The sequence below is a fragment of the Mauremys reevesii genome, linkage group 3, assembly GCF_016161935.1.
Source record: "Mauremys reevesii isolate NIE-2019 linkage group 3, ASM1616193v1, whole genome shotgun sequence".
Taxonomy (NCBI): domain Eukaryota; kingdom Metazoa; phylum Chordata; order Testudines; family Geoemydidae; genus Mauremys; species Mauremys reevesii.
The window spans coordinates 15,971,276-15,991,254 of NC_052625.1; the positions used below are offsets into that span (position 1 = coordinate 15,971,276).

The 19,979-nt window shown below is 42.0% G+C and overlaps 1 protein-coding gene across 6 annotated transcripts in view; it reads left to right on the forward strand.

The window, feature by feature from the left end:
• Positions 1 to 19,979, forward strand: part of AFTPH (aftiphilin) — a 63,699-nt gene that overhangs the window by 6,849 nt on the left and 36,871 nt on the right. For all 6 annotated transcript variants that reach the window (XM_039530110.1, XM_039530109.1, XM_039530113.1 and 3 more), the window contains one exon: positions 12,847 to 14,750. In XM_039530110.1, the coding sequence (XP_039386044.1) occupies positions 12,879 to 14,750 (1,872 nt within the window). In that variant the 5' untranslated portion in view covers positions 12,847 to 12,878. The remainder of the gene's footprint in view (positions 1 to 12,846; positions 14,751 to 19,979) is intronic.

Here is a 19,979-nt window from a genome sequence, read left to right on the forward strand (position 1 = left end):
GTTGGAGGTATCTAAGGATGTCTGTCTTATACCATCTTAAAAATCACCTCTGAATTTGGCTCTTAGAGTTTGTGAATTATCTGAGGGTATGTCTACACTACAGTCTGTCCGCAAAATTTGTCACTCAGGGTGTGAATATTCTACCCCCCCGAGAGACAGTCGCTGGCAGAACTGAATTTGGAAATGGGACTTCCCAAACCCATGCTTAGGGCTGGTCCCCAATACAGGGAGACTGACACTGCTGCAGTCGATGCAGCAGGGATTGATTTAGCGGGTCTAGTGAAGACCCACTAAATTGATGGCAGAGCACTCTCCGGTCGACCCTGGTACTCCAGCTCTCCGAGAAGAGTAAAGGAAGTCGACCGGAGAGCGTCTCCTGTCGACACAGCACAGTGAAGACACTAGGGTAAGTCAACCTAAGCTACGTCGACTCCAGCTACGTTATTCACATAGCTGGAATAGTGTAATTTAGGTTGATTTTACCCCGGTAGTGAAGACAAGCCTTTAGTCCATTGAACCACTCAGACCAGTCATCTGTCACTTTCTGGCCTCTTTCAGCATTATTGCTTTCCAGTTTTCACTCTCCCATTGAATATTTGTATTTCAGATTAAATTTCTTGAGATGTATATACTTTCGTATTTTTTATTTAGAAACTGATGAAACTAAGAGCTGGTATAACATAACTCACCTTAATCAAAATTAAATATTCAGAATTATTGCTCTTGTTTGCCTTTAAAATAAAATACGAATGTTCATTTGCATAGTGTTGTCAGTGAATCCTTTCAATAGCAGTAAGTTTGTCAGTAGTTCCAATGCCTTTATAATTGATAGACATTGAAATATAAAGTTACAAGTTGAAAATTTGAAACCAGTTTGCAACAAGTCATGTAACAAGAAAGTAAGCTTGGCATAAAAATTCTTTTGAATGATAGGTGAAAGACAGTAATGGACCTGCCTAAGAGGTAAGTTTGCAGGTTTTAATGGTCCTCATGGAAAACGAGCTCTTTGTACGGGTTCTCCAAACATATATTCTTGCACTTCATGAAGCAATAGTGGAGTCTGTCTGTCTGTCTGATGAGGAGTCCTAGTTCTCCCTTCTCAACAACCACAGCTTGTGTGTTTAAAGAAGAGGATTGTATTTCCATTTGAATTATACATATATAAAGCAAAACATTATAGATTATACTGAATATGGCCCAAACCAATTTTGTTTTTAAAACTTAGCTTAGGTCAGCTCTGGGAGAAACTGTGACTTTCATCACTCAACACTGACCTTTGTGGATCAAAATAAGCTTTATGTAATTCAAATGGAAATACAGTCCTCTTCTTTTAACACAGAAGCTGTGGTTGTTGAGAAGGGAGAACTAGACTCCTCATCATAGTCCAAACAGTCCACTCCTCTTAGGCTATGGTTACACTACAGAGCTTACAGTGGCGCAGCTGTGCCACTGTAGCGCTGTTAGTGCAGATGCTGTGAGCAGAAGGGAGAGAGCTCTCCTGTCGACTTATTTCCTCCAGCCCCTGCTAGCAGCAGTAGCTATGTCCGTGGGAGAAGCTCTGTCTACACTGGCGCTTAAGTAACTTACGTCGCTCAGGGAGTTGCATGTGTACATAGGGAAGTCAGTTGCCTCTTCTTGTTGGAGACTGAGATAAGACTTAGAACAAAAATGTATGCATGATGCTTGTGATATAACAACTGCTTTTTATAATCATATGGATATGGAAAGATCACTAATGACAGTTAATGTTTTTCTTCAGTATATGTCTGAATAGGCATTGGAAGATAAAATTCACACTCTATAGGGGAGGATAGGAATGTGAGTCTTCAATCCAGTTCACTTACTGTAGCAATATTGGGCATGATCTTTCAATTTTTCTGACTTTGAGTACAAAAAAGAATTGGAGCTGCTCAGAAGGAGGATAACTATTGTTGAAGATACATTTTGTATTGAGAAGAACCTGATCTCTCTGATATATCTAAGTATCATTCTAAAAGTGAGTTTGTGGAAGTGTCCAAGCAAACAGTTTAGAGGTGAACAGTCAAGGGCACATTCCATTACCTCACATTAAAAAAAAAAAATTAACTCTACTGCCAGAAATCCAGGTTAGTACAAGCTTCAACCCATGGAAATAATTGCCTCCCTTACATTCTCTCTCACACAGTGGTACACAGAAAATAATCCATCCTTATTTTAAACCAATTGCAGTAAAGCTCTGTTCATGGGTTCATGTTTCCAGAATTTTCAAATTATTGGATCTTGGAAAAAGCTCTTCTAAACTTCTATTTCAGAGCCATCTTCTCTAAGGGTAGGGTGGGATAATTTTATATATTTCTCTCAAGGAGTTAACCAAGGCACATGTGTGTCTAAATGGCTCTAATTGGGTGGACACAAACCCCACAGAAAGATAGATGGAATACCTGTTTTGCCAGATTGTATAGGTAGTGGTTTTCAACCAGGGGTATGCAGAGGTCTTCCATGCAGTACATCAACTCATCTAGATATTTGCCTAGTTTTACAACAGGCTACATAAAAAGCACTAGAGAAGTCAGTACAAGCTAAAATGGGACACAGACAACGATTTGTTTATACTGCTTTATATATTAAATTTGGAAACGTAAGTACAATATTCCAGTTGATTCATTTTATAATTATACGGTAAAAAAGAAAGTAATCAATTTTTCAGTAATAGTGTGCTGTGACACTTTTGTATTTGTATGTCCGATTTTGTAAGCAAGTAGTTTTTAAAGGGAGGTGAAACTTGGGAGCACACAACACAAATCAGACCCCTGAAAGGGGTACGGTAGTCTGGAAAGATTGAGAGCCACTGTCCTAGAGTGTGACTCAGAAGATGTTTAAACTGAGAATAGAATTCGCTATCACAAAAGATAAACCCACAATTCTAGCTCTTAGACTCCATTTGAGATGTCAGACAAAAGCAGGGATTAACAACTAAAGGAATTAATGAAGAAAGCTGTCATGCTGAAAAGCCACAGATTTTACAGAATGTTAATGTCTGAGTGAATGACAGTAGATTCACTTCAATAGTTTATGGCTTGGGAGGGGAAAGCTGTCACTGTAAATCCTCCTCTCTTTTAGATTCTGAATTTTTAAAGAAATTTAGCCTATGGGCTGAAAATTCTAATGCTTGTTTCCATTTCATAGTGAGAGTTGATAGTATTGCCATCTCTTAAATTGAAAAGTGTCATCAAATTCAATTTTTGCCATTTGAGTTAGCCAACCTTAGAAAAAAATGGCATGATTTTTCCACTGAGTTTTTAATTTAATATACTTTCTCTTCAAATTCTTGAAAAAAACTGATTTATCCTTTTATGTATAGTGATGCACCTTTCTTATGCCCCTGTGCATTAGTATATACTATGTATGCATGTAGCTCTACTTAGGGTTACCATATTTCACATTCTCAAAAAGAGGACACTGCCGGAGGTGGGAGGGCGGGAGGAGTTGGAGGGAGAGGGAGAAGAGAACAGTCGGGAGGTACCTGCATCAAGGGTACTTACTAGAGGGTGGGGGATAGTTTCACTCCCTGTAACAGTTGCAGGGTGGCTGGCATAAGCCCAAGACACAGTGACAGCCGTCCCTCAGTGCCTCCATGCAAGACCCCCTCCCATGGGTTGGGAGCTGGGGCCTGGGTAGGCGGGATCCGGCAGCTGTGGCTGCAAGGAATGGACAAATGAGCTGCCAATGCAGGGGAGGGGCCAATCAGAAAGTGGACCAGTCAGGGCTCTTTCTGAGCTCCAGCGTCTGCTCCGAAAAAAATCTCGGACATTGCCTGTTGTTTGAAAAATCCACCTGGATAGAGGCTTAATAAAGAGGCAATATCCGGGGAAAAACGGATGTATGGTAACCCTAGCTCTTCTCTGTTTGTTACAATTGAAACACATATGTGTGATCTCAAACATCAGAGCTTCCAAATAAGTCACATGATATACATGTATGTAGTTGAATATGCAGTTAGATTATTTTTTAAAATACATTTATTTTACATGGGGCTAGATTATAAAGTTAAACATACAAACACTAAGGCAAGATGCAAATTGGCAAAGTTATGATTGCACCGTAACGACATTTCTCAAGCCTTGACCATTTAAAATCATTTGCAGATCCTGTTGAAGGATCTATGCTTTAAACAGTTATATTCTGTTGCTGTGTACTAATTACTAAACAGTTGATCTATTTTATTCCATTTTAGTGGTGGATTAAGTGATCCCTGTTTCGTTTTTTAAAAGCTTTGAGATAAACACTATATATACACGTAAAATCATCTTTGGTAGGGACATTGTCTAGAAATAAGAACTGTTTCTTTTAAATTCATTGGTTTTTGCTGTTCATTTCTCACCTGAAATCCTAATCCTTGGTGTTTGACATCACAGTTTTACTAGCTGTGGAGATAAATGTGGTTTTTGAAAGGATTGAATTCATATGACGTATAAGCAGCAGGAACAGTGAATCTGATTTCATGCAATTCCCTGAATTTAAAAAAGGCAAATTATCCACATGTGGTGATAGTGCAAAATAGATATACTCTAGGCAGAATGTTTTCTAAACAAAAAGCTTTCAAGTTTAAGCAAGGCTTCTGACTCTAATCTTTTGAGGATTAATTTTGGTGCATCTTTCAATTAACATAGAAAATTTGAAATAGCAGCACAAGGGGTTTAACCTTTTGCTATTGAAAATGTAGTTGTCTCAGGCTCAGATTGTGTACAGTCAATGTTTTGTGGAATCTCTGGACATTTTTTTTTTAAATGTCACCAAATTGACTAAAGTTTGCAGGAAAAACGTTAGCAAGACATTGGCCCATATCTTGCATAAACTAGAAAGTTTCTCTAATTACCTTTCTCCCCCAGTCATTTATTTTCCCTCCCTTTGTTTATATCCATGTACCCGATGATGCAGATGGTACCCACTTCTCAGCCCTTTGCTGCTTCTCTGCCAACCCGATGGGCCATTGAATTGTATAAGGTACTGTTTTCCTGGGACCTTTACAGCTCTTTAAAAACTTGATGGCCTCTTGAATGAGAAGAGCAAACCAGACTTGTTTTATTACTGAACTAACATAGCTACCTACACTTCACAATACACCACATGCTTGTTAGGGCTATCAATATCTATTCTAATGTATTTTATTAAATTTTGGGGGGAAAAATAAATTTTGTCCCATCCCCTCCCATCTCCATCTCTCCTGCCTCCCACTTCCCTTTTCAGTCAGAGCTGAACATTTCTAATCCTTTTGTTATTCAAAAACATAGTGATTTGGTCACATACAACATTACTGAAGGTAGCACCACTCTGGGGGTTGTGTTCTGTTAAAGGTGAAATGTAAAGAAATAAGTTAGGGGTTTGTGTGCCCTTTTATTACTACTTTCTGATTAAAAGGAAAGACAAAATACACATTTATCAAAGAAATGTTTAAAGAATTGTCTGCTTGGATTTTTTTTTTTAACTTGCAGAAATATCAGGAATAGCGAATCTTGTTTTCCCTGTTTTCACTGGAGGTTAGAAAGCCAAAAAGTAAACTTAAGGCTACAAAGTTATTTATGTATTTTTTAAAAAAAAAAATCAAACTTTCTCCACCTTTTTAAGGTCATTCTTAACTGCTACTTCAGAGCCACAACCAGAGGTGAAAAACTGTTTGTTCTTATGGTATAAAAAGCTAGTGGTTGTTTGTTTAGTGGTAGATATTATCTAAATCAGTGTTTTTCAAACCATGGGTCGCGACCCAGTACAGTACTGGGTCATGGCATGTAAGGCACTGGGTCGCCTTGCTCAGGTCAGCACTGTCGACCGGGAGGTTAAAAGTCCTGTCGGCGGTGCTAAGGTAGGCTAGAGCCTACCTTTTCCGACACCATCCTCACCCCGGAAGCGGCCAGCAGCGGGTCCAGCTTCTAGGCGGGGGGAGGTGGGGGGTCACGGAGCTCCACACGTTGCCCAAGCACCGGCTCCACACTCCCATTGGCCAGTTACTGCCCAATGGGAGCTGGGGAGGGCAGTGCCTGCAGGTGAGAGTCACATGAAGCCATTTGCGCACCTCCTCCTAAGAGCCAGGCCTGTTGCTGGCCGTTTCTGGGGCGCAGTGCGGTCTACGGTGTCAAGACAGGCAGGAAGCCTGCCTCTGCACCCCAGCTGCACTGCTGACCAGGAGCCGCTGGAGGTAAGTCTGCGCCCCAATCCCCTGCCCTAGCCCTGAGCCCCCCAACTTGGAACCCCTTCCTGCACCCCAAACCTCTCATCCCTGGCCCAAGCCCAGAGCCCTGACCCCCTCCTGCACCCCTGCCCCAGCTCTGAGCCCCCCAAACCCAGAGCCCCTCCTGCACCCCAAACCCCTCATCCCTGACCCCACCCCAGAGCTCTGACCCCCCTCCCACACCCAAACCCCCAGCCCAGAGCCCCCTCCCACACCCTGAACCTCTCATTCCGGGCCCCACCCTGCAGCCCTCAACCTCAAACCCCAACCCTTTGCCCCAGCCCCGAGCCCCTCCCATACCCCAAACCCTTCATCCCCAGCTCCGTTGGGTCATGGGCATCAACAATTCTTAGGGTGACCAGATGTCCCTATTTGATAGGGACAGTCCTGATATTTGGGGCTTTTTCTTATATAGGCTCCTATTATCCCCCACTTCCTGTCCTGATTTTTCACACTTGCTGTCTGTTCACCCTAACAATTCTCTTCAACTGGGTCCCCAGAAAAAAACATTTGAAAACCACTGATCTAAATGACTGTAAGACTGTCTTCACTGTTTGCTTTCATAACCTTTTAAGTCTCCCTTGAGTTTGTAATAATCTTAAGGTAGAGCAAAATTCAGGTCTGAAATGACACTCAAGGCTTTAATTTTTTGGGGAGAAGGGTTATGAAGCCAAATAGCTATTCTTAAAAACCGTGTGTAGAAAATGCCATATTTTAAAATACTCAGAATTGTATTATTTACATTACATTGCCTTTAGAAGAGACAAGAACTTAATGAATATCAGTTATTGTTCTGTTTTTAAAGAAAAGTGTGAAACATATGACATTAAATGTTCTGATGTGGCTTTTTAGAAACTTGTCTTTACTAAAAACTGAATATTTAATTAAAATATTTTGTGCACTTTTCCTTCCAGTTTGAGTCCAGTGGTTGGTTGGGCCAAGAGAGGGATGGCAGCCCTCGGATCACTCAGGCTTGGTCTACATTACAAAGTTATGTCAATTTAAGGCAGCTTATGTCAACCTAATTATGTCAGTGTACACGCTACAGCCTTCCTCCCACCCATGTAAGTGCCCTACTACATCAGCATAATAAGTCCACCTCCACAAGAGGCGTAGGCTTGTGTCGGTGTAGTTAGGTCAAAGCAGTATCGGTGTAGACACTGCAGGTTACTTACATGGTCTGTTGGCTATCATTCATCCATGCTGGAGCCCTGAAATTGAAAAGAAAGTGGTCTGGCACCCCAAGGTGGGTGGGGGGCTCCCCACTGTGAGCCAAGCTGTGCAGAGTGGGCTCCCTGCTCTGAGCTGGGCTGTGCACACCGCGCTCCTCACTCCAAACTCCCAGTGCAGTGGGGAGCTGAGAATCCAGACAGCTGCCAGGCTCCCAGCAGGGAGCTGCATGTGGAACTGACAGCCCTGGCTCTCAGGCTCCCACACTGCCCCTCTTAAGTCAGTGGAAGTGCTCCTGGTGAGCACGTGCACCACTGACAGAAAGAGGGCAGTGGGGACATGAACCAGTAATTGTTGCGGTGGCTGTAAGTTGACCTGTATAGGACTTAAGTTTGTAGTGTAGACATGCCCTCAGCAGTTGTTCTCCTATGTATTTTAAACCTTACTTAAAACCAGGGGCTTGTCTACACTACAGAATTAGGTCGACCTACAGCCACTGCAGTAATTCAATCAGCTGTTGGTGTCCACGCTACCCTCCTTCTGCCAGTGGTGCATGTCCTCACCAGAAGCACTTGCACAGACTGAAGTGGAATGTTGTGGGGTACTGACAGCCGGGTGTGGGACACTGACAGCTGTGTGGGGCCCATAGCTGGAGCCCTCCACCCCCCTGGTGTGACAGCCTGAGCTGTGAACCCCACCTGGGGTTCAGTTTTACATCAGGAAGCCTACCCCTCATGGAAGTTAACATTCTTGTCAGTTTCACGGCTCCAGCTGTAAGTGAGGGGCTGTGGAGGGGAGGCAGTGACAGCTGTGAAACTGATAAGTATGACAGCCAACAGCCAGTGTAAGTAACAGTGTCTACAAAGGCAAAGCATCTATCCCTAACTCCACCGACATTAACTCCACCTCCATGAGAGAGACAGCACTTATAGACTCATAGACTTTAAGGTCAGAAGGGACCATTATGATCATCTAGTCTGACCTCCTGCACAATGCAGGCCACAGAATCTCACCCATCCACTCCTGTAACAAACCCCTAACCTGTGTCTGAGTTATTGAAGTCCTCCAATTGTGGTTTGAAGACCTCAAGGTGCAGAGAATCCTCCAGCAAGTGACCCATGCCCCATGCTGCAGAGGGAGGCGAAAAACCTCCAGGGCCTCTGCCAATCTGCCCTGGAGGAAAATTCTTTCCCGACCCCAAATATGGCTATCAGTTAAACCCTGAGCATGTGGGCAAGATTCACCAGCCAGACACCCAGGAAAGAATTCCCTGTAGTAACTCAGATCCCATCCCATCTAACATCCCATCGCAGACCACTGGGCATACTTACCTGCTGATAAAGATCAATTGCCAAATTAATTGCCAAAATTAGGCTATCCCATCATACCATCCCCTCCATAAACTTATCAAGCTTAGTCTTAAAGCCAGATATGTCTTTTGCCCCCACTACTCCCCTTGGAAGGCTGTTTCAGAACTTCACTCCTCTAATGGTTAGAAATCTTCGTCTAATTTCAAGTCTAAACTTATGTCAGTGTAGCAGGCCACTTACTTTGGCAGAAGCAGCACTCTAGTGTAGACACTGACATAATTAGGTCAACGTAAGCTGCTTTAGGTAGACCTAACTGTAGTGCAGGCCAAACCTTTGTAAGTGGTTAAAGTAACTGGCCTGCTACAGCCACATAACTACCAGCAGTGAAATTGTCAGTTTCACGCTCCAGCTGTGAGCGCCAGGTTGCTGGGAGCAGGGACAGCCCTGACATTGAGAAGCCTGCTAGTAGGCTCCATGCTGTGAAATTGAGCTGGTGCCGGGCTCACAGCTCAGGCTGTCGCCCTGGGGCAGGTGAGGGGCTCAAGCTGTGAGCCCCGTGGGACTGTCAGTGCCCCACAGTGCTCCACTTCAGTCCATGCAAGCGCTCTTGGTGAGGAGAGTAGTGTGGACACCAACAGCTGATTGAATTATTGCGGTGGCTGTAGGTTGACCTAAATGGTGTAAACCTAATTTTGTAGTGTAGATAAGTCCTTTGTCTCTGTGGGTATTAGGGGACAGCATCCTATAGGTTTTCCTTCAGACAGTATGTTCAATGCTTCTTTAACTAATCAGTGGAGGTTATATTTATGAGAGACTGTAACCCTCTCCCATCCATCCCCTATGCTGAGCATGCTGCTTCTGCAGACTCTAACTTCCAGTTTCTACCTATTTAGAGAGGAAAGTTTGAAAAATCTAAGTTTCCCACAGCATACTGACTTTCTTAAAAAACAAAAAACTCCACACCAATTTCTGTATAATAATGGCATTTTCCCCCACCTGCACCAGAAGACTGAAATATGTCCTGCTGAGTGAGATGATGTGAGTTTCTTCCTTTTAAGAAAGAGCCACCCCATATTGGGGCCAGATAAATCAAATCCATACTGTGGATTTTCCTACAAAATATAAACATCAGCACTTCAACTATCTTCCATGCTCTAGCAGTTTTATTCCTGTTTTGCTAGTTTGGGATAAAAACGTATGAAAGGCACAGTGGTACATACACATCTAACTCGTTCCGGTTATAGATGTTCTAGCTTGATGGACTGACTTTGCTGTATTGTACTGTAAAGGGATTTAGCTGCTTACTGAAAATTCAGTGAGCAGAAAGCATGAAGTGATAAAACTGCCAGAATTGCCATTGGTCTGTTTCATAAAACTTGTTTAAATGACTTTCATAATACGCTTTCTTGACCTGATGATTATTCCTTTATAGAAACAATTTTAGTACAATCTGATTATCCAGAATGGATTCAAAGAAGTGGAGAAATAGCTAGTAAACTAGCTTTTTAAAAACAGTTTACTGAAAATCTAAAGATTACTTGGATCTCCTAGGGCTAGGGCACTTCAGTTTCAAGATAACTGAAAGATAGAATGTCAGCACAGTTTATGCCAATCTACATTACAATATATAATTTAAAAAAAGTTTTGCAGAACTGTTTGGGTGGTATTTTTAAAGCTTAACGTAAATATTTTAAGAGTATTTTTACTTCAGTAAATCCTTGGACCCTTGAAACTGATGTTGTAAATGTTCTTTGTTGCAGTTATGCCATTTTGGTAGTCATTTTGGGTGGTTTTTTTAAAGAAAGCGAGCATTACAGATCTGACTCTGGATGGCTTGGCGTGGAGGGGGAAGGAGACTTACAGTACACATAGGTAGCATTGGGTTTAGTTTGCTGCTGCTCCAGTAACTTTTGTAACAAATATTAAACCCTGAAATAATGTGATGGAAAATTACTATTGAGGTTTGCAGTGTTGTCACGTTTTCAGGGTAATGGCACCTGTGTGTTCCCCTTGAGGGGACCCACTTAAAGATTTCTGACTCCCAACCATCACCTCTACTTCGTGGATGCCTGCATCTCACTCCCTTTTAACTGAGGGTTTTAAGGCTGCGCAGCTCCCCGACCTATACTCTGATATCTCCAGCAAACCAGTCTTCCTAAAAGGCCAATGCCTGTGCTTTGCTTTCTCTCCGAGGGCCATGGCCAGTGTATTGCTGGCAGTTACAAGCTGCCATGCACATTTATTCTTAAGGTAAAACATTACAGAGAAAGCATATAAAAAATAAAATAACCTACACACATGCTCAACAGCTCATGGTCACCCTCAGCTCCAACATAGGGTTTTAGTATGCCTCAGTCCTTCAGACCCCACAACTGGGTTTTTCCAGTGGTTACTAAGTTCACATCAGTCTTAAGATCAGGAACCAGACCCTAGGCTGGGCAGATCTACCATTTGATTATATAGTTTGGGCCTTTGGTCTCCAGTCACATGTAATCACCAGTTGATGGCCCTCTCCTCATGATGTAGCTTCAGAATGTGTTTTCGTTTTGTGTTTTTGTGTTGTGTTGTGTTTTGTTTTCATAACCAAAGTCAGGGCATTACCCATTCCCCAGGAATTTGATCTAACACATATTGGCCCCAAAGTCCATTCTTGTCTGGCACATTTCAAGATAGCCATTTTTGTACAGGAAATAAATATTACAGTGTATGTACAGCTCCAGTACCTACGTTGAACAATGGTCATGAGTACTCCTATTTTGTAAAGTGTAAAGACTGCTTTGAAACTTGCATTCTAAAGGAAGAGCCCTGTCTCCCACCAAATTAAATGGCATATACAGCTAACCATGTGTAAATAGCAATAAACGCAGTGGGAACTTGCAGCTTATGCAATATTGAATTTTTTAAACCATTTAAAGGTAAAGATTGAGATTTTGTTTTGAAATAACTTACTGAAGTAGCTTACAGTTTAAGATTAAATGACAAATCTATTTATTTTAAGGTATTTATAAAGCACCCAATCACCATAGTACCTAGGCACTGAAAACGCTAAAATGTGGAGTACAAGACTTCTAAAAAAAAAATTGGACCTTTCTGTGGTTTAGTGGCTTTCAGTTGAATATTTTAAAGATCATCCTAGCTTCTGCTTTTGTGGATAAACTTTAATGAAAAGATTACTTTTGCATTAGGCTTTAATGGTACCTATAGCAGCAGTTCTCAGCTGATGGATTGTGACCTGAAAATGAGTTGGAGCAGTTGCTTAGTAAGTGGTGCACGCTGGCTGAGAACTATAAAATCCTATGGGCTGTAGAATCCAACAGAAGCCTGGGTTTGAGGAGAAGGAACTCTAGGTTCCCACTCGTTATCCAGTCAGCTCCTCTCCCCCTTTCCCCTACCATTCCAAAGCTAGGAGCCTGTGGAGCTATCTTTGTGAGGCGAGTGCTATGCAAGAGGGGAGAATTCCTCATTTTTTTGATGTACAACCCATAAAATGGCTTAATATTTTGCCATAATCCTCTACACACCCAAAAGATTGTGGGGTGTGATGAGTCAAGTGTATTTTTGGACATCTTGTGAGTCACAGGCCAAGAGACCTTAAGAACCACTGAAGCCGATTTTGACCACCTCTGTGGAGAGTTCCTTAGCTTGTCAAGACAAATATGTTTCATGTCTTCGGGGTTCTTTTTGGTGTTAAATCTTGATGTAATCCTCCAGCAGTTAACAGGAATTCTTAACTGTGTGGTGACTTTTGTGACAATATATTTTAAAAAAAAAAAGGGCACTAGAAAGTTTCACTCATGCTATTTTTACTCCCTTTATAAAGTCCTTCACAGCCATCAAAGGTCTACATTGTGGCCATTCCTCTTAATAATTGGTTTGTTAAAGCTACATTAGACACTTCCTGTCTAAAGCACTGAGATAAATGTGATGCAATCTGTAGCACATTTTGTGAATACGTTATCTGATGGCAGGATACAACTGTTTCTCTATTCTAATGTTGCCCATACCCTGCTCATATCATTTTTTCTTTACATGAAATGTGAAACAGAATAAAATATTACACACTAACAGTCTCACGTTTTTACAGTATAACTATAAAACTGCATAATAAATTTCAGGGTTTTTATGTCAGAAAAGTAATAATGTCCTTTTTTTCCTCTGTAGGTATAAATTAACCTTCTAAAAGGAATTAAACAATGGAACCAGAAATAATTCGGATGTACTCTTCTTCCCCTCCTCCACTAGACAATGGTGCTGATGAGGATGACGATGATGAATTTGGGGAATTTGGTGGATTCTCTGGTGTTGGCACTTCTGGCGTAGGTTTTGCTGATTTTGATGCACCAGACTACAGTAATTCAAAGGAGGAATTTATACCCACAAACCATTTTATGCCAATTCATGATTACTCTGACAATGGAGATAGCCTTGCAACCTTTAACTCTGTTAAAAATGGTAAAGATAAAGACTGCATTGCAGAACTTCCTAAACCCACTAAAGAACTCTCTGATATATCAACTAAAACCAGCAAAGAAAAATGTAAATCTAGAACTTCAGGTACGTCCTTTGATGTTAATCTGGAAGATGTAAAGAGAATAGGGGAACAAAAAGAGAACATGGGAAAAGCAGAGGGTTTCTCCTCTGAAGGCATTAGAACTGATATGAAAGTTACAGGCCAGGACCAGCAAATAGACACTTGTAATGGTGAGAAACTCCCATGTCTAGAGATTCTAACAAATGGTTTTGCAGCATTGGATTCTGTAAATCCTCAGGGAATAGAAGATCTGGACAGCGTCAGTGACTCAAAGGGACTAAAAACTACTAGCACTCATAGCACTGAGTTAAGTTTAGACTCTGTGCCCAGCCCAGCTGAGGATTTTGCAGATTTTGCTGCATTCTCAGACAATGAAACAATCCATTTAGAAGAACCAGGACATAAAATATGCAAAGTTTTTAATGAAAGAGAAGCACTGAATGTACAGGAAAACCATATAATAAATAGAGTGGCTGAACAAAGTATTATGAAGGAAGAGTCTTCAGATAGAAGCTACGAATATGAAGGAGAGACTTGCACTGAAAATGAGCAGGCTTGCATTTCAGAAACCAATTTAGTAGATAATGAAGTCGGTAGTAATTGTGAGCAGGACTCTACAGCACTGGAACATAATGACTTCATCGTTTGTAGCACACCTCAAACAACTGAGATTTCAATAGGCACTACTGAAAATGCAGAAAACACTGGAAGGCGAAAATATTGTGACAGTGGGAACAGCAAAGAACTTGATTTTTCTAGGGCTGATGATTCTTCAGAAACAGAAAGTATCAACTTTACTAAAATTCAAAACCCCACCAGTGATCCTGCAGAAGAAACTGATTTGGGTGATTTTGAAGATGTAAAGAATGGTGAAAGTAGCACTGAATTTCTGTCTTGTAGTGATACAAATGAAGATGATTTTGGTGATTTTGGCACAGTCAGTGGTGCATCTCCTGCTTTTATTAGTGATACTCAAGAGTCAGCGAATGATTTAAGTTTAGAAGACTCTTCTGAACAATCTGCACACTTCAGTGAGCCAAGTGGTAAATTTGGTGAGTTTAGGGATATAAATATTGTGTTAACTGTTGACAAACAAAAATTAGATCAGTCTGAACTAAATCAGACATTAGAATATAGAGCTACCAATACGCTTTCTGACTTGGAAGTCCCACCTCTTGCTGAGTTGGAAAATGGAAAGAATAGTGAATTTGGAGAGTTTGATTCAGTGCCAACACCTCAAGATGAGTGCAGTGCTTTTCAGGACTCTGACGATTTTGCAGACTTTAGTTCAGCTGGTTGTAACCAAGCTGCAGAGTGGAATGCTTTTGAAGATGAACAGAAAGAAAGCTGTTGTTGGGCTGCTTTTGGAGATGAACAAGCTGCTGAATCTCATTATAGAAAAGAGACGTGGCAGTCACATAGGACAGATCCATCTCTTAGTATTGACAGCCCGGTGACCCGTCAGACTGATGATGTTGCTTTGGCATCTTTCCAGGAAGCTGCTAGTAGGCGAGAATCAGCACTTTCAATTCAGGTAACTTTCTATATTTTGTCCCTTTAGGAGATTTTTTTAAATTGCTTTATAAGGCTTACATCACTCAAAAGTGTACTTTTTATCTTAGAATCCATTGTGCATGCAATTCTTTCCCAATGCACATTTTTGAATGTGTAAAGCAGTAGCTTTTGTGTATTTCACAAAGAATACTTGTTACGAGAATTTGTATTTGGTTCTTGGAAAATGTATTCCTTCCACAGATGTATTCCTCTGACAGATGTAGAACTCCTTTGAAGTTTCCATTATGAGATGCCCTTACAGACTTGCCAACATGTCATCTTTCAGCTGTTTCATAGATTTACTTACTATTTTGGGGTATAGAAACAGCTTCAGTGGTTTTCATTATCAATTGATGCCCAGATGCAAAATAATACAATGGTGTTCTTTTTAAATCAATACTTTTTAAAAAAAATTGTTTTAAAGAGAGTAATTGAAAGCGGATAGGTCTCCTACTCCCTGAAATGTAGTCTAAGATAAGTGACCGATAAACTGATCACCAATCTTAATCTTTTTTTAAAAATCTGATAAAAATGTAAAATGTTTTCCTAAGACTTTTACTTGTCACTTAGTTCCTGTTCATGCTGTCCACTCTGACTTCCTTCTCATGCACAGTCAGTCTGTTACAAAATTGTTCCTGGTCTAGTAGTAAAATATGAAATTCTTTCCCTAATGCTTCAAATCTTAAGGTCACACTAATTAAAAAATTAAAGAGTCAATTGTTACGAAAACTCCTATGTAAGACACTAATTTTGGGGGGAGGCTAAACATTATGGCAAAGATATTAATATTCAAGAGTGATTTCTTTTGATCACTGCTATACCTGAGCAAGAATATGGGGATAGATGACTGTTCAAAAGATGCTGGTAACATTCATTGAATAACTAAATACTAATTTCTAACTTACTAGCTGGGCTTTTTCTTCAGTCATCTGATTCTCTTGCACCAGGGTAGATGTTTGACTGTAGTTGTACATTCTTGACTTCAGAACAACTGAATCTCCCTTAGCTGAGCATGTGCAGTGTAGTTGTAGCTGTGTTGGTCCCAGGATATTAAAAAGACAAGGTGGGCGAGGTAATTTTTTTTTATCGGACCAACTTCTATTGGTGAGAGAGACAAGCTTATGAGACACACAGTTCTTCTTCAGGTCTGGGAAAGGTACTCCGAGCATCACAGTTAATTGCAAGGTGGAGCAGACTGCTTATGCTAAAGAATTTGTTCCATCTTGCATTTAGCTGTGCTGCTAAGTATTTCCTTATCTAATTGATAGCATTCTGTATTTGTGTGTTCATTCAACGTGATTACTGTTTAAATGCAGAAACTATGCCAGTACTGTATTGTGGCATGGTGGAGATCCTTTCATGAAGAGGAAAACTAGTTATTTACCAGTAGCTGGAGTTTTCCAAATGTTGACTTCACCAATCGTCCTTCACTCCTTTTTCTCTCTGAGGTCCATGTATTCTGGACAGGGAACAGGCAGCAAGGTTGCTGTGTCTTCTGAATGTAGTCTCAGAGCCATAAGGTGCATGAATCAAGGGATGTAGCACTGATCTCTGCTAACTACTTTAATGATTCTGGAGTCAGTTTTGTTGTTGGCTTAACTAGGGAAGCTGGCTTGAGTGAGCATTGTGTATGGAGAGGAATAAGAAGTAACCCAGTTTTGCCAGTAAAATATAGATTATAAATTGGAGAGGGGGGAGGGGTTGTTATTAGTGGTAACCTAGTGCAATGCTTTTGTAAACATAACAAGATCACAAAGGCAGCACAACCAGGGTGTTTGAGGACAAAATGAAAATCTCCGCTCTGAACATGTTTGTTTCTGTCAGAAATTTACTTCTTGTAGTATTAAACAGATCAACAATGTCAAGCACTTGAACATTATTTAATTGTTGCTGGAATTTGTAATCAGGGCAGCCTCCCTTTAAAATAAATTGTCTAAGGTTGCAGTTTCTGAAGGGGATTTTCCACGCTTGTTGCAAGTAGACTATGAAGTTGCACAACTTCATCTGTACCTTGCTGAAAACAAATATTTTGACACATCCTTTTTAATGGGACATAAAAATATTTTCTTCCCCCCCGAAACCAAAGGCTGATGGACAAACTTTACATAAGCTGTTTAATAGTAAAAACTTCAAAGCATCCAGTAACGTCTCATTTCAACTGTGAAGATCCAATAACAGTTGTTGCAGTATAGTGTAGGCCTGCTTTTTTAAGTATAAGGTCCTATTGTGATTAATATATAGAGTTAGACGTGATACTGCACATAGGCTTCTTGGGGCAGAGACTGCCATCTTTCATGTCATGTACGCACTGAGCACGTGGACAGTGCTTAACAGTTAATCTGATTCATTGATGGCTATGCAACAAAACCAATAAATCATTTGTTCTTCCCTGAGTGTTGAGATGTGTGGTGCAGGATATGTCCTATTTCTTTTTAACTGATACAGAAAAATCCGTTACCACGAACATTTAAGATATTTAAGAACAATCCTCCCACTTCCCAGCACCGGTGAAAAATAATGCTAAGAGTTTGGTAGGTGTCTATAGACACCTCCAAAGACAAGCGCCCTATCCTGAAAATGCCCTCAGTCTAGGGGCCAGGTCTTGCAAGCCTGTACACAGATAATTCCACTGACTTCAGTGAAGTTATTCAGATGAGTAATGGCTCACAGAATCTGGCACTATATAGAAAGCAGAAAAACAAAGGATGAGGGATGGAATGCAATTTATTATAGGAAGAGCTGGCAGCAACACCTATAATTAAAGTTGGCTAACACTTTGTTACAAGGCCACATAGTCAGTTGCTTGTAATTTGCCAAACTTGAAACATTTGGGGGAGTGGATAAGAGGAGATGGAAGAGGCATAAAAAGGGACAAAGCTGGGTGTTGTATGTGTTGTTGGGGAGGGACAGAAGGATCTGTATCCACTAGAGTACACTTCTCTCCAGAAACTTCAATAGAATCCAGAATTCCAAAGTCAACACCTTCCTTCTGTCTAACAATTATCTGTGAAACCCACTCACAAAATGTTTTATTTCCTGCCAATGACTGGTCTACATAGAGAATAACAGCTTACTACTGCTACTTGTTCTTCCACTAGCTCAAGTAGGAGAGGTCTGTGCTGTGGATCTAAAGGTGACAACCCCACTGATATCCCATGGGAGGGTCACTATGGCTTCACAGGATGGAAACCAACACACACAGACCTCCCCCACCACCCAGTGCTCACCAACATACCCCTGCTACCTAGCACCCCAAAACAGACCTTGCCCACTGCCCAGCACTCTCCCACATACCCCTCACAGCCCAGCACCCCAAAACACAGACTTCCCAGAGACCCACTCTCCAAGCCCTGCCCTCTGGCTGCACTCACCGGTCCTGCTGAGCCAGCACAGAGCAGGGATCCCCTCTTCCAGTACAATGCTACAGGGCAAGACAGCTGAAGCTCGGGAGCACAGAGCATCCTGGGGGCCCCACCCAGCCCTGCCTACCTGGCGCTGTTGCCTGTGGCGGAGGAGGCATTTTCTTCCTGGGTGGGGCGGGGGGCAGCCACCAACTTCTCCAGCCTGCCACTTCTCCAGAGCGCCAGGGAGAGGTGGGCTCCACCCGCAGGGAACTGGAAGCAGACAGTAGGTCACTGGCCCAGAGCAGTAGCAGCTGAGGGCTTCTCTCTGCTACCTGCGATGGGGGCAGAGAGGAGCCCTTGGCTGGCTGTCCACCAGCTGAGAAGAGCAAGTAGTGGGCGGGGGGAGGGGCCAGGGATTGCATGGAGTTGGTGGGCAGGGCCAAGGGGCGGAGAAAAACCCTGGGCCTGCGGGCCAAGAGGAGCAAGTGATTGGAGAAGGAGAGAGGGTGGAGAAGAGCCAGTGGCTCGGGATGCAGTGTGAGTGGAGCAGGCCAGGCTGGGGCCCCTTTTGAGTGTAGGCATGGCGCCATTGGCACCATTTTAAACCCAGTACTGCATGTTACCGCTTGCTTGCTGCAGACTCTGGCTCTCCTGTCTCAGCCCTGCTGCATGCTGACTCTGGCTCTCTCTCTGGGTACGTCCATACTACCCGCCCGGATCGACGGGTAGCGATCGACTTCTCGGAGTTCGATATATCGCGTCTCATCTAGACGCGATATATCGAACTCCGAACGCGCTCCCGTCGACTCCGGAACTCCACCACCACGAACGGCGGTGGTGGAGTCGACGGGGGAGCCGCGGACTTCGATCCCGCGCCATGAGGACGGATAAGTACTTCGAACTAAGGTACTTCGAGTTCAGCTACGCTATTCGCATAGCTGAACTTGCGTACCTTAGTTCGAACCCCCCCCCAGTGTAGACCAGGCCTCTGTCAGCTTCCCACAGAGCTGACTACTTTGTTTCTCCCTGTCTACCAGGGCGCTTCTTTTAACCCTTGAGAGTCTTTTGATATCAGCTCTAGCTTTGGGAAGAGAAAAATATATTTATCTGGATGGTTCCAGCAAAGTAGCTTCTTCCACCCAACTGAGGCCCAGCCATTGTTTTAGTTTTCTTAAAGCAGGTACCTGAGAGACTGCCTTAATCTGTCATTGTTTTGCCCTTCATGGGTTCCTTAACAACCCCCCTTTACAGCCTTCTTTGGTTTAACTCTCTGCATTCAGTCAGGATACAATATAAAACTGAACAGGGAAACCATGTGGTACAAAATATTCCTAAGAAATGACTCTGATATTGTCCCAGTTTGGGTCACTGAGCACTCATAATTGCAAAAAGTTGATTCGAGTGGTGCTGTGTAACATAAAGTGCTATAAAATTTCCTAAGTACTCAGTAAAAATCAGGCCATAGGCATATTAAGTTGGGCACCCAAAATTAGTGGACACTTGTAACAGTTTTGGATATGACATTGTGGTTCAGTTCTCCATCTGTAAAATGAGGATAATGCCACCTAATTTCACAGGAGGTTTATAAAGATAAATTCATTAATATTTGTGAAGCTCTCAGGTGCTTTGTTTCCTAAAAATAGTCCGGGGGTAATGAGTAAATCTGAACTGAGTGCTGAATTTGAATGGTGTGCAGTAAATAAAACACGGGGATACAATGAAAGAAAAGGGACTGGAAAGGTGGTGTACATTTTTAACAGTGAGGTGGATTCTCCATCACTGGCCATTTTTAAATCAAATTGATGTTTTTTCTAAGATATGCTCTATATCAAACAAATTATTTTGGAGGCATTCTATGGGCTGTG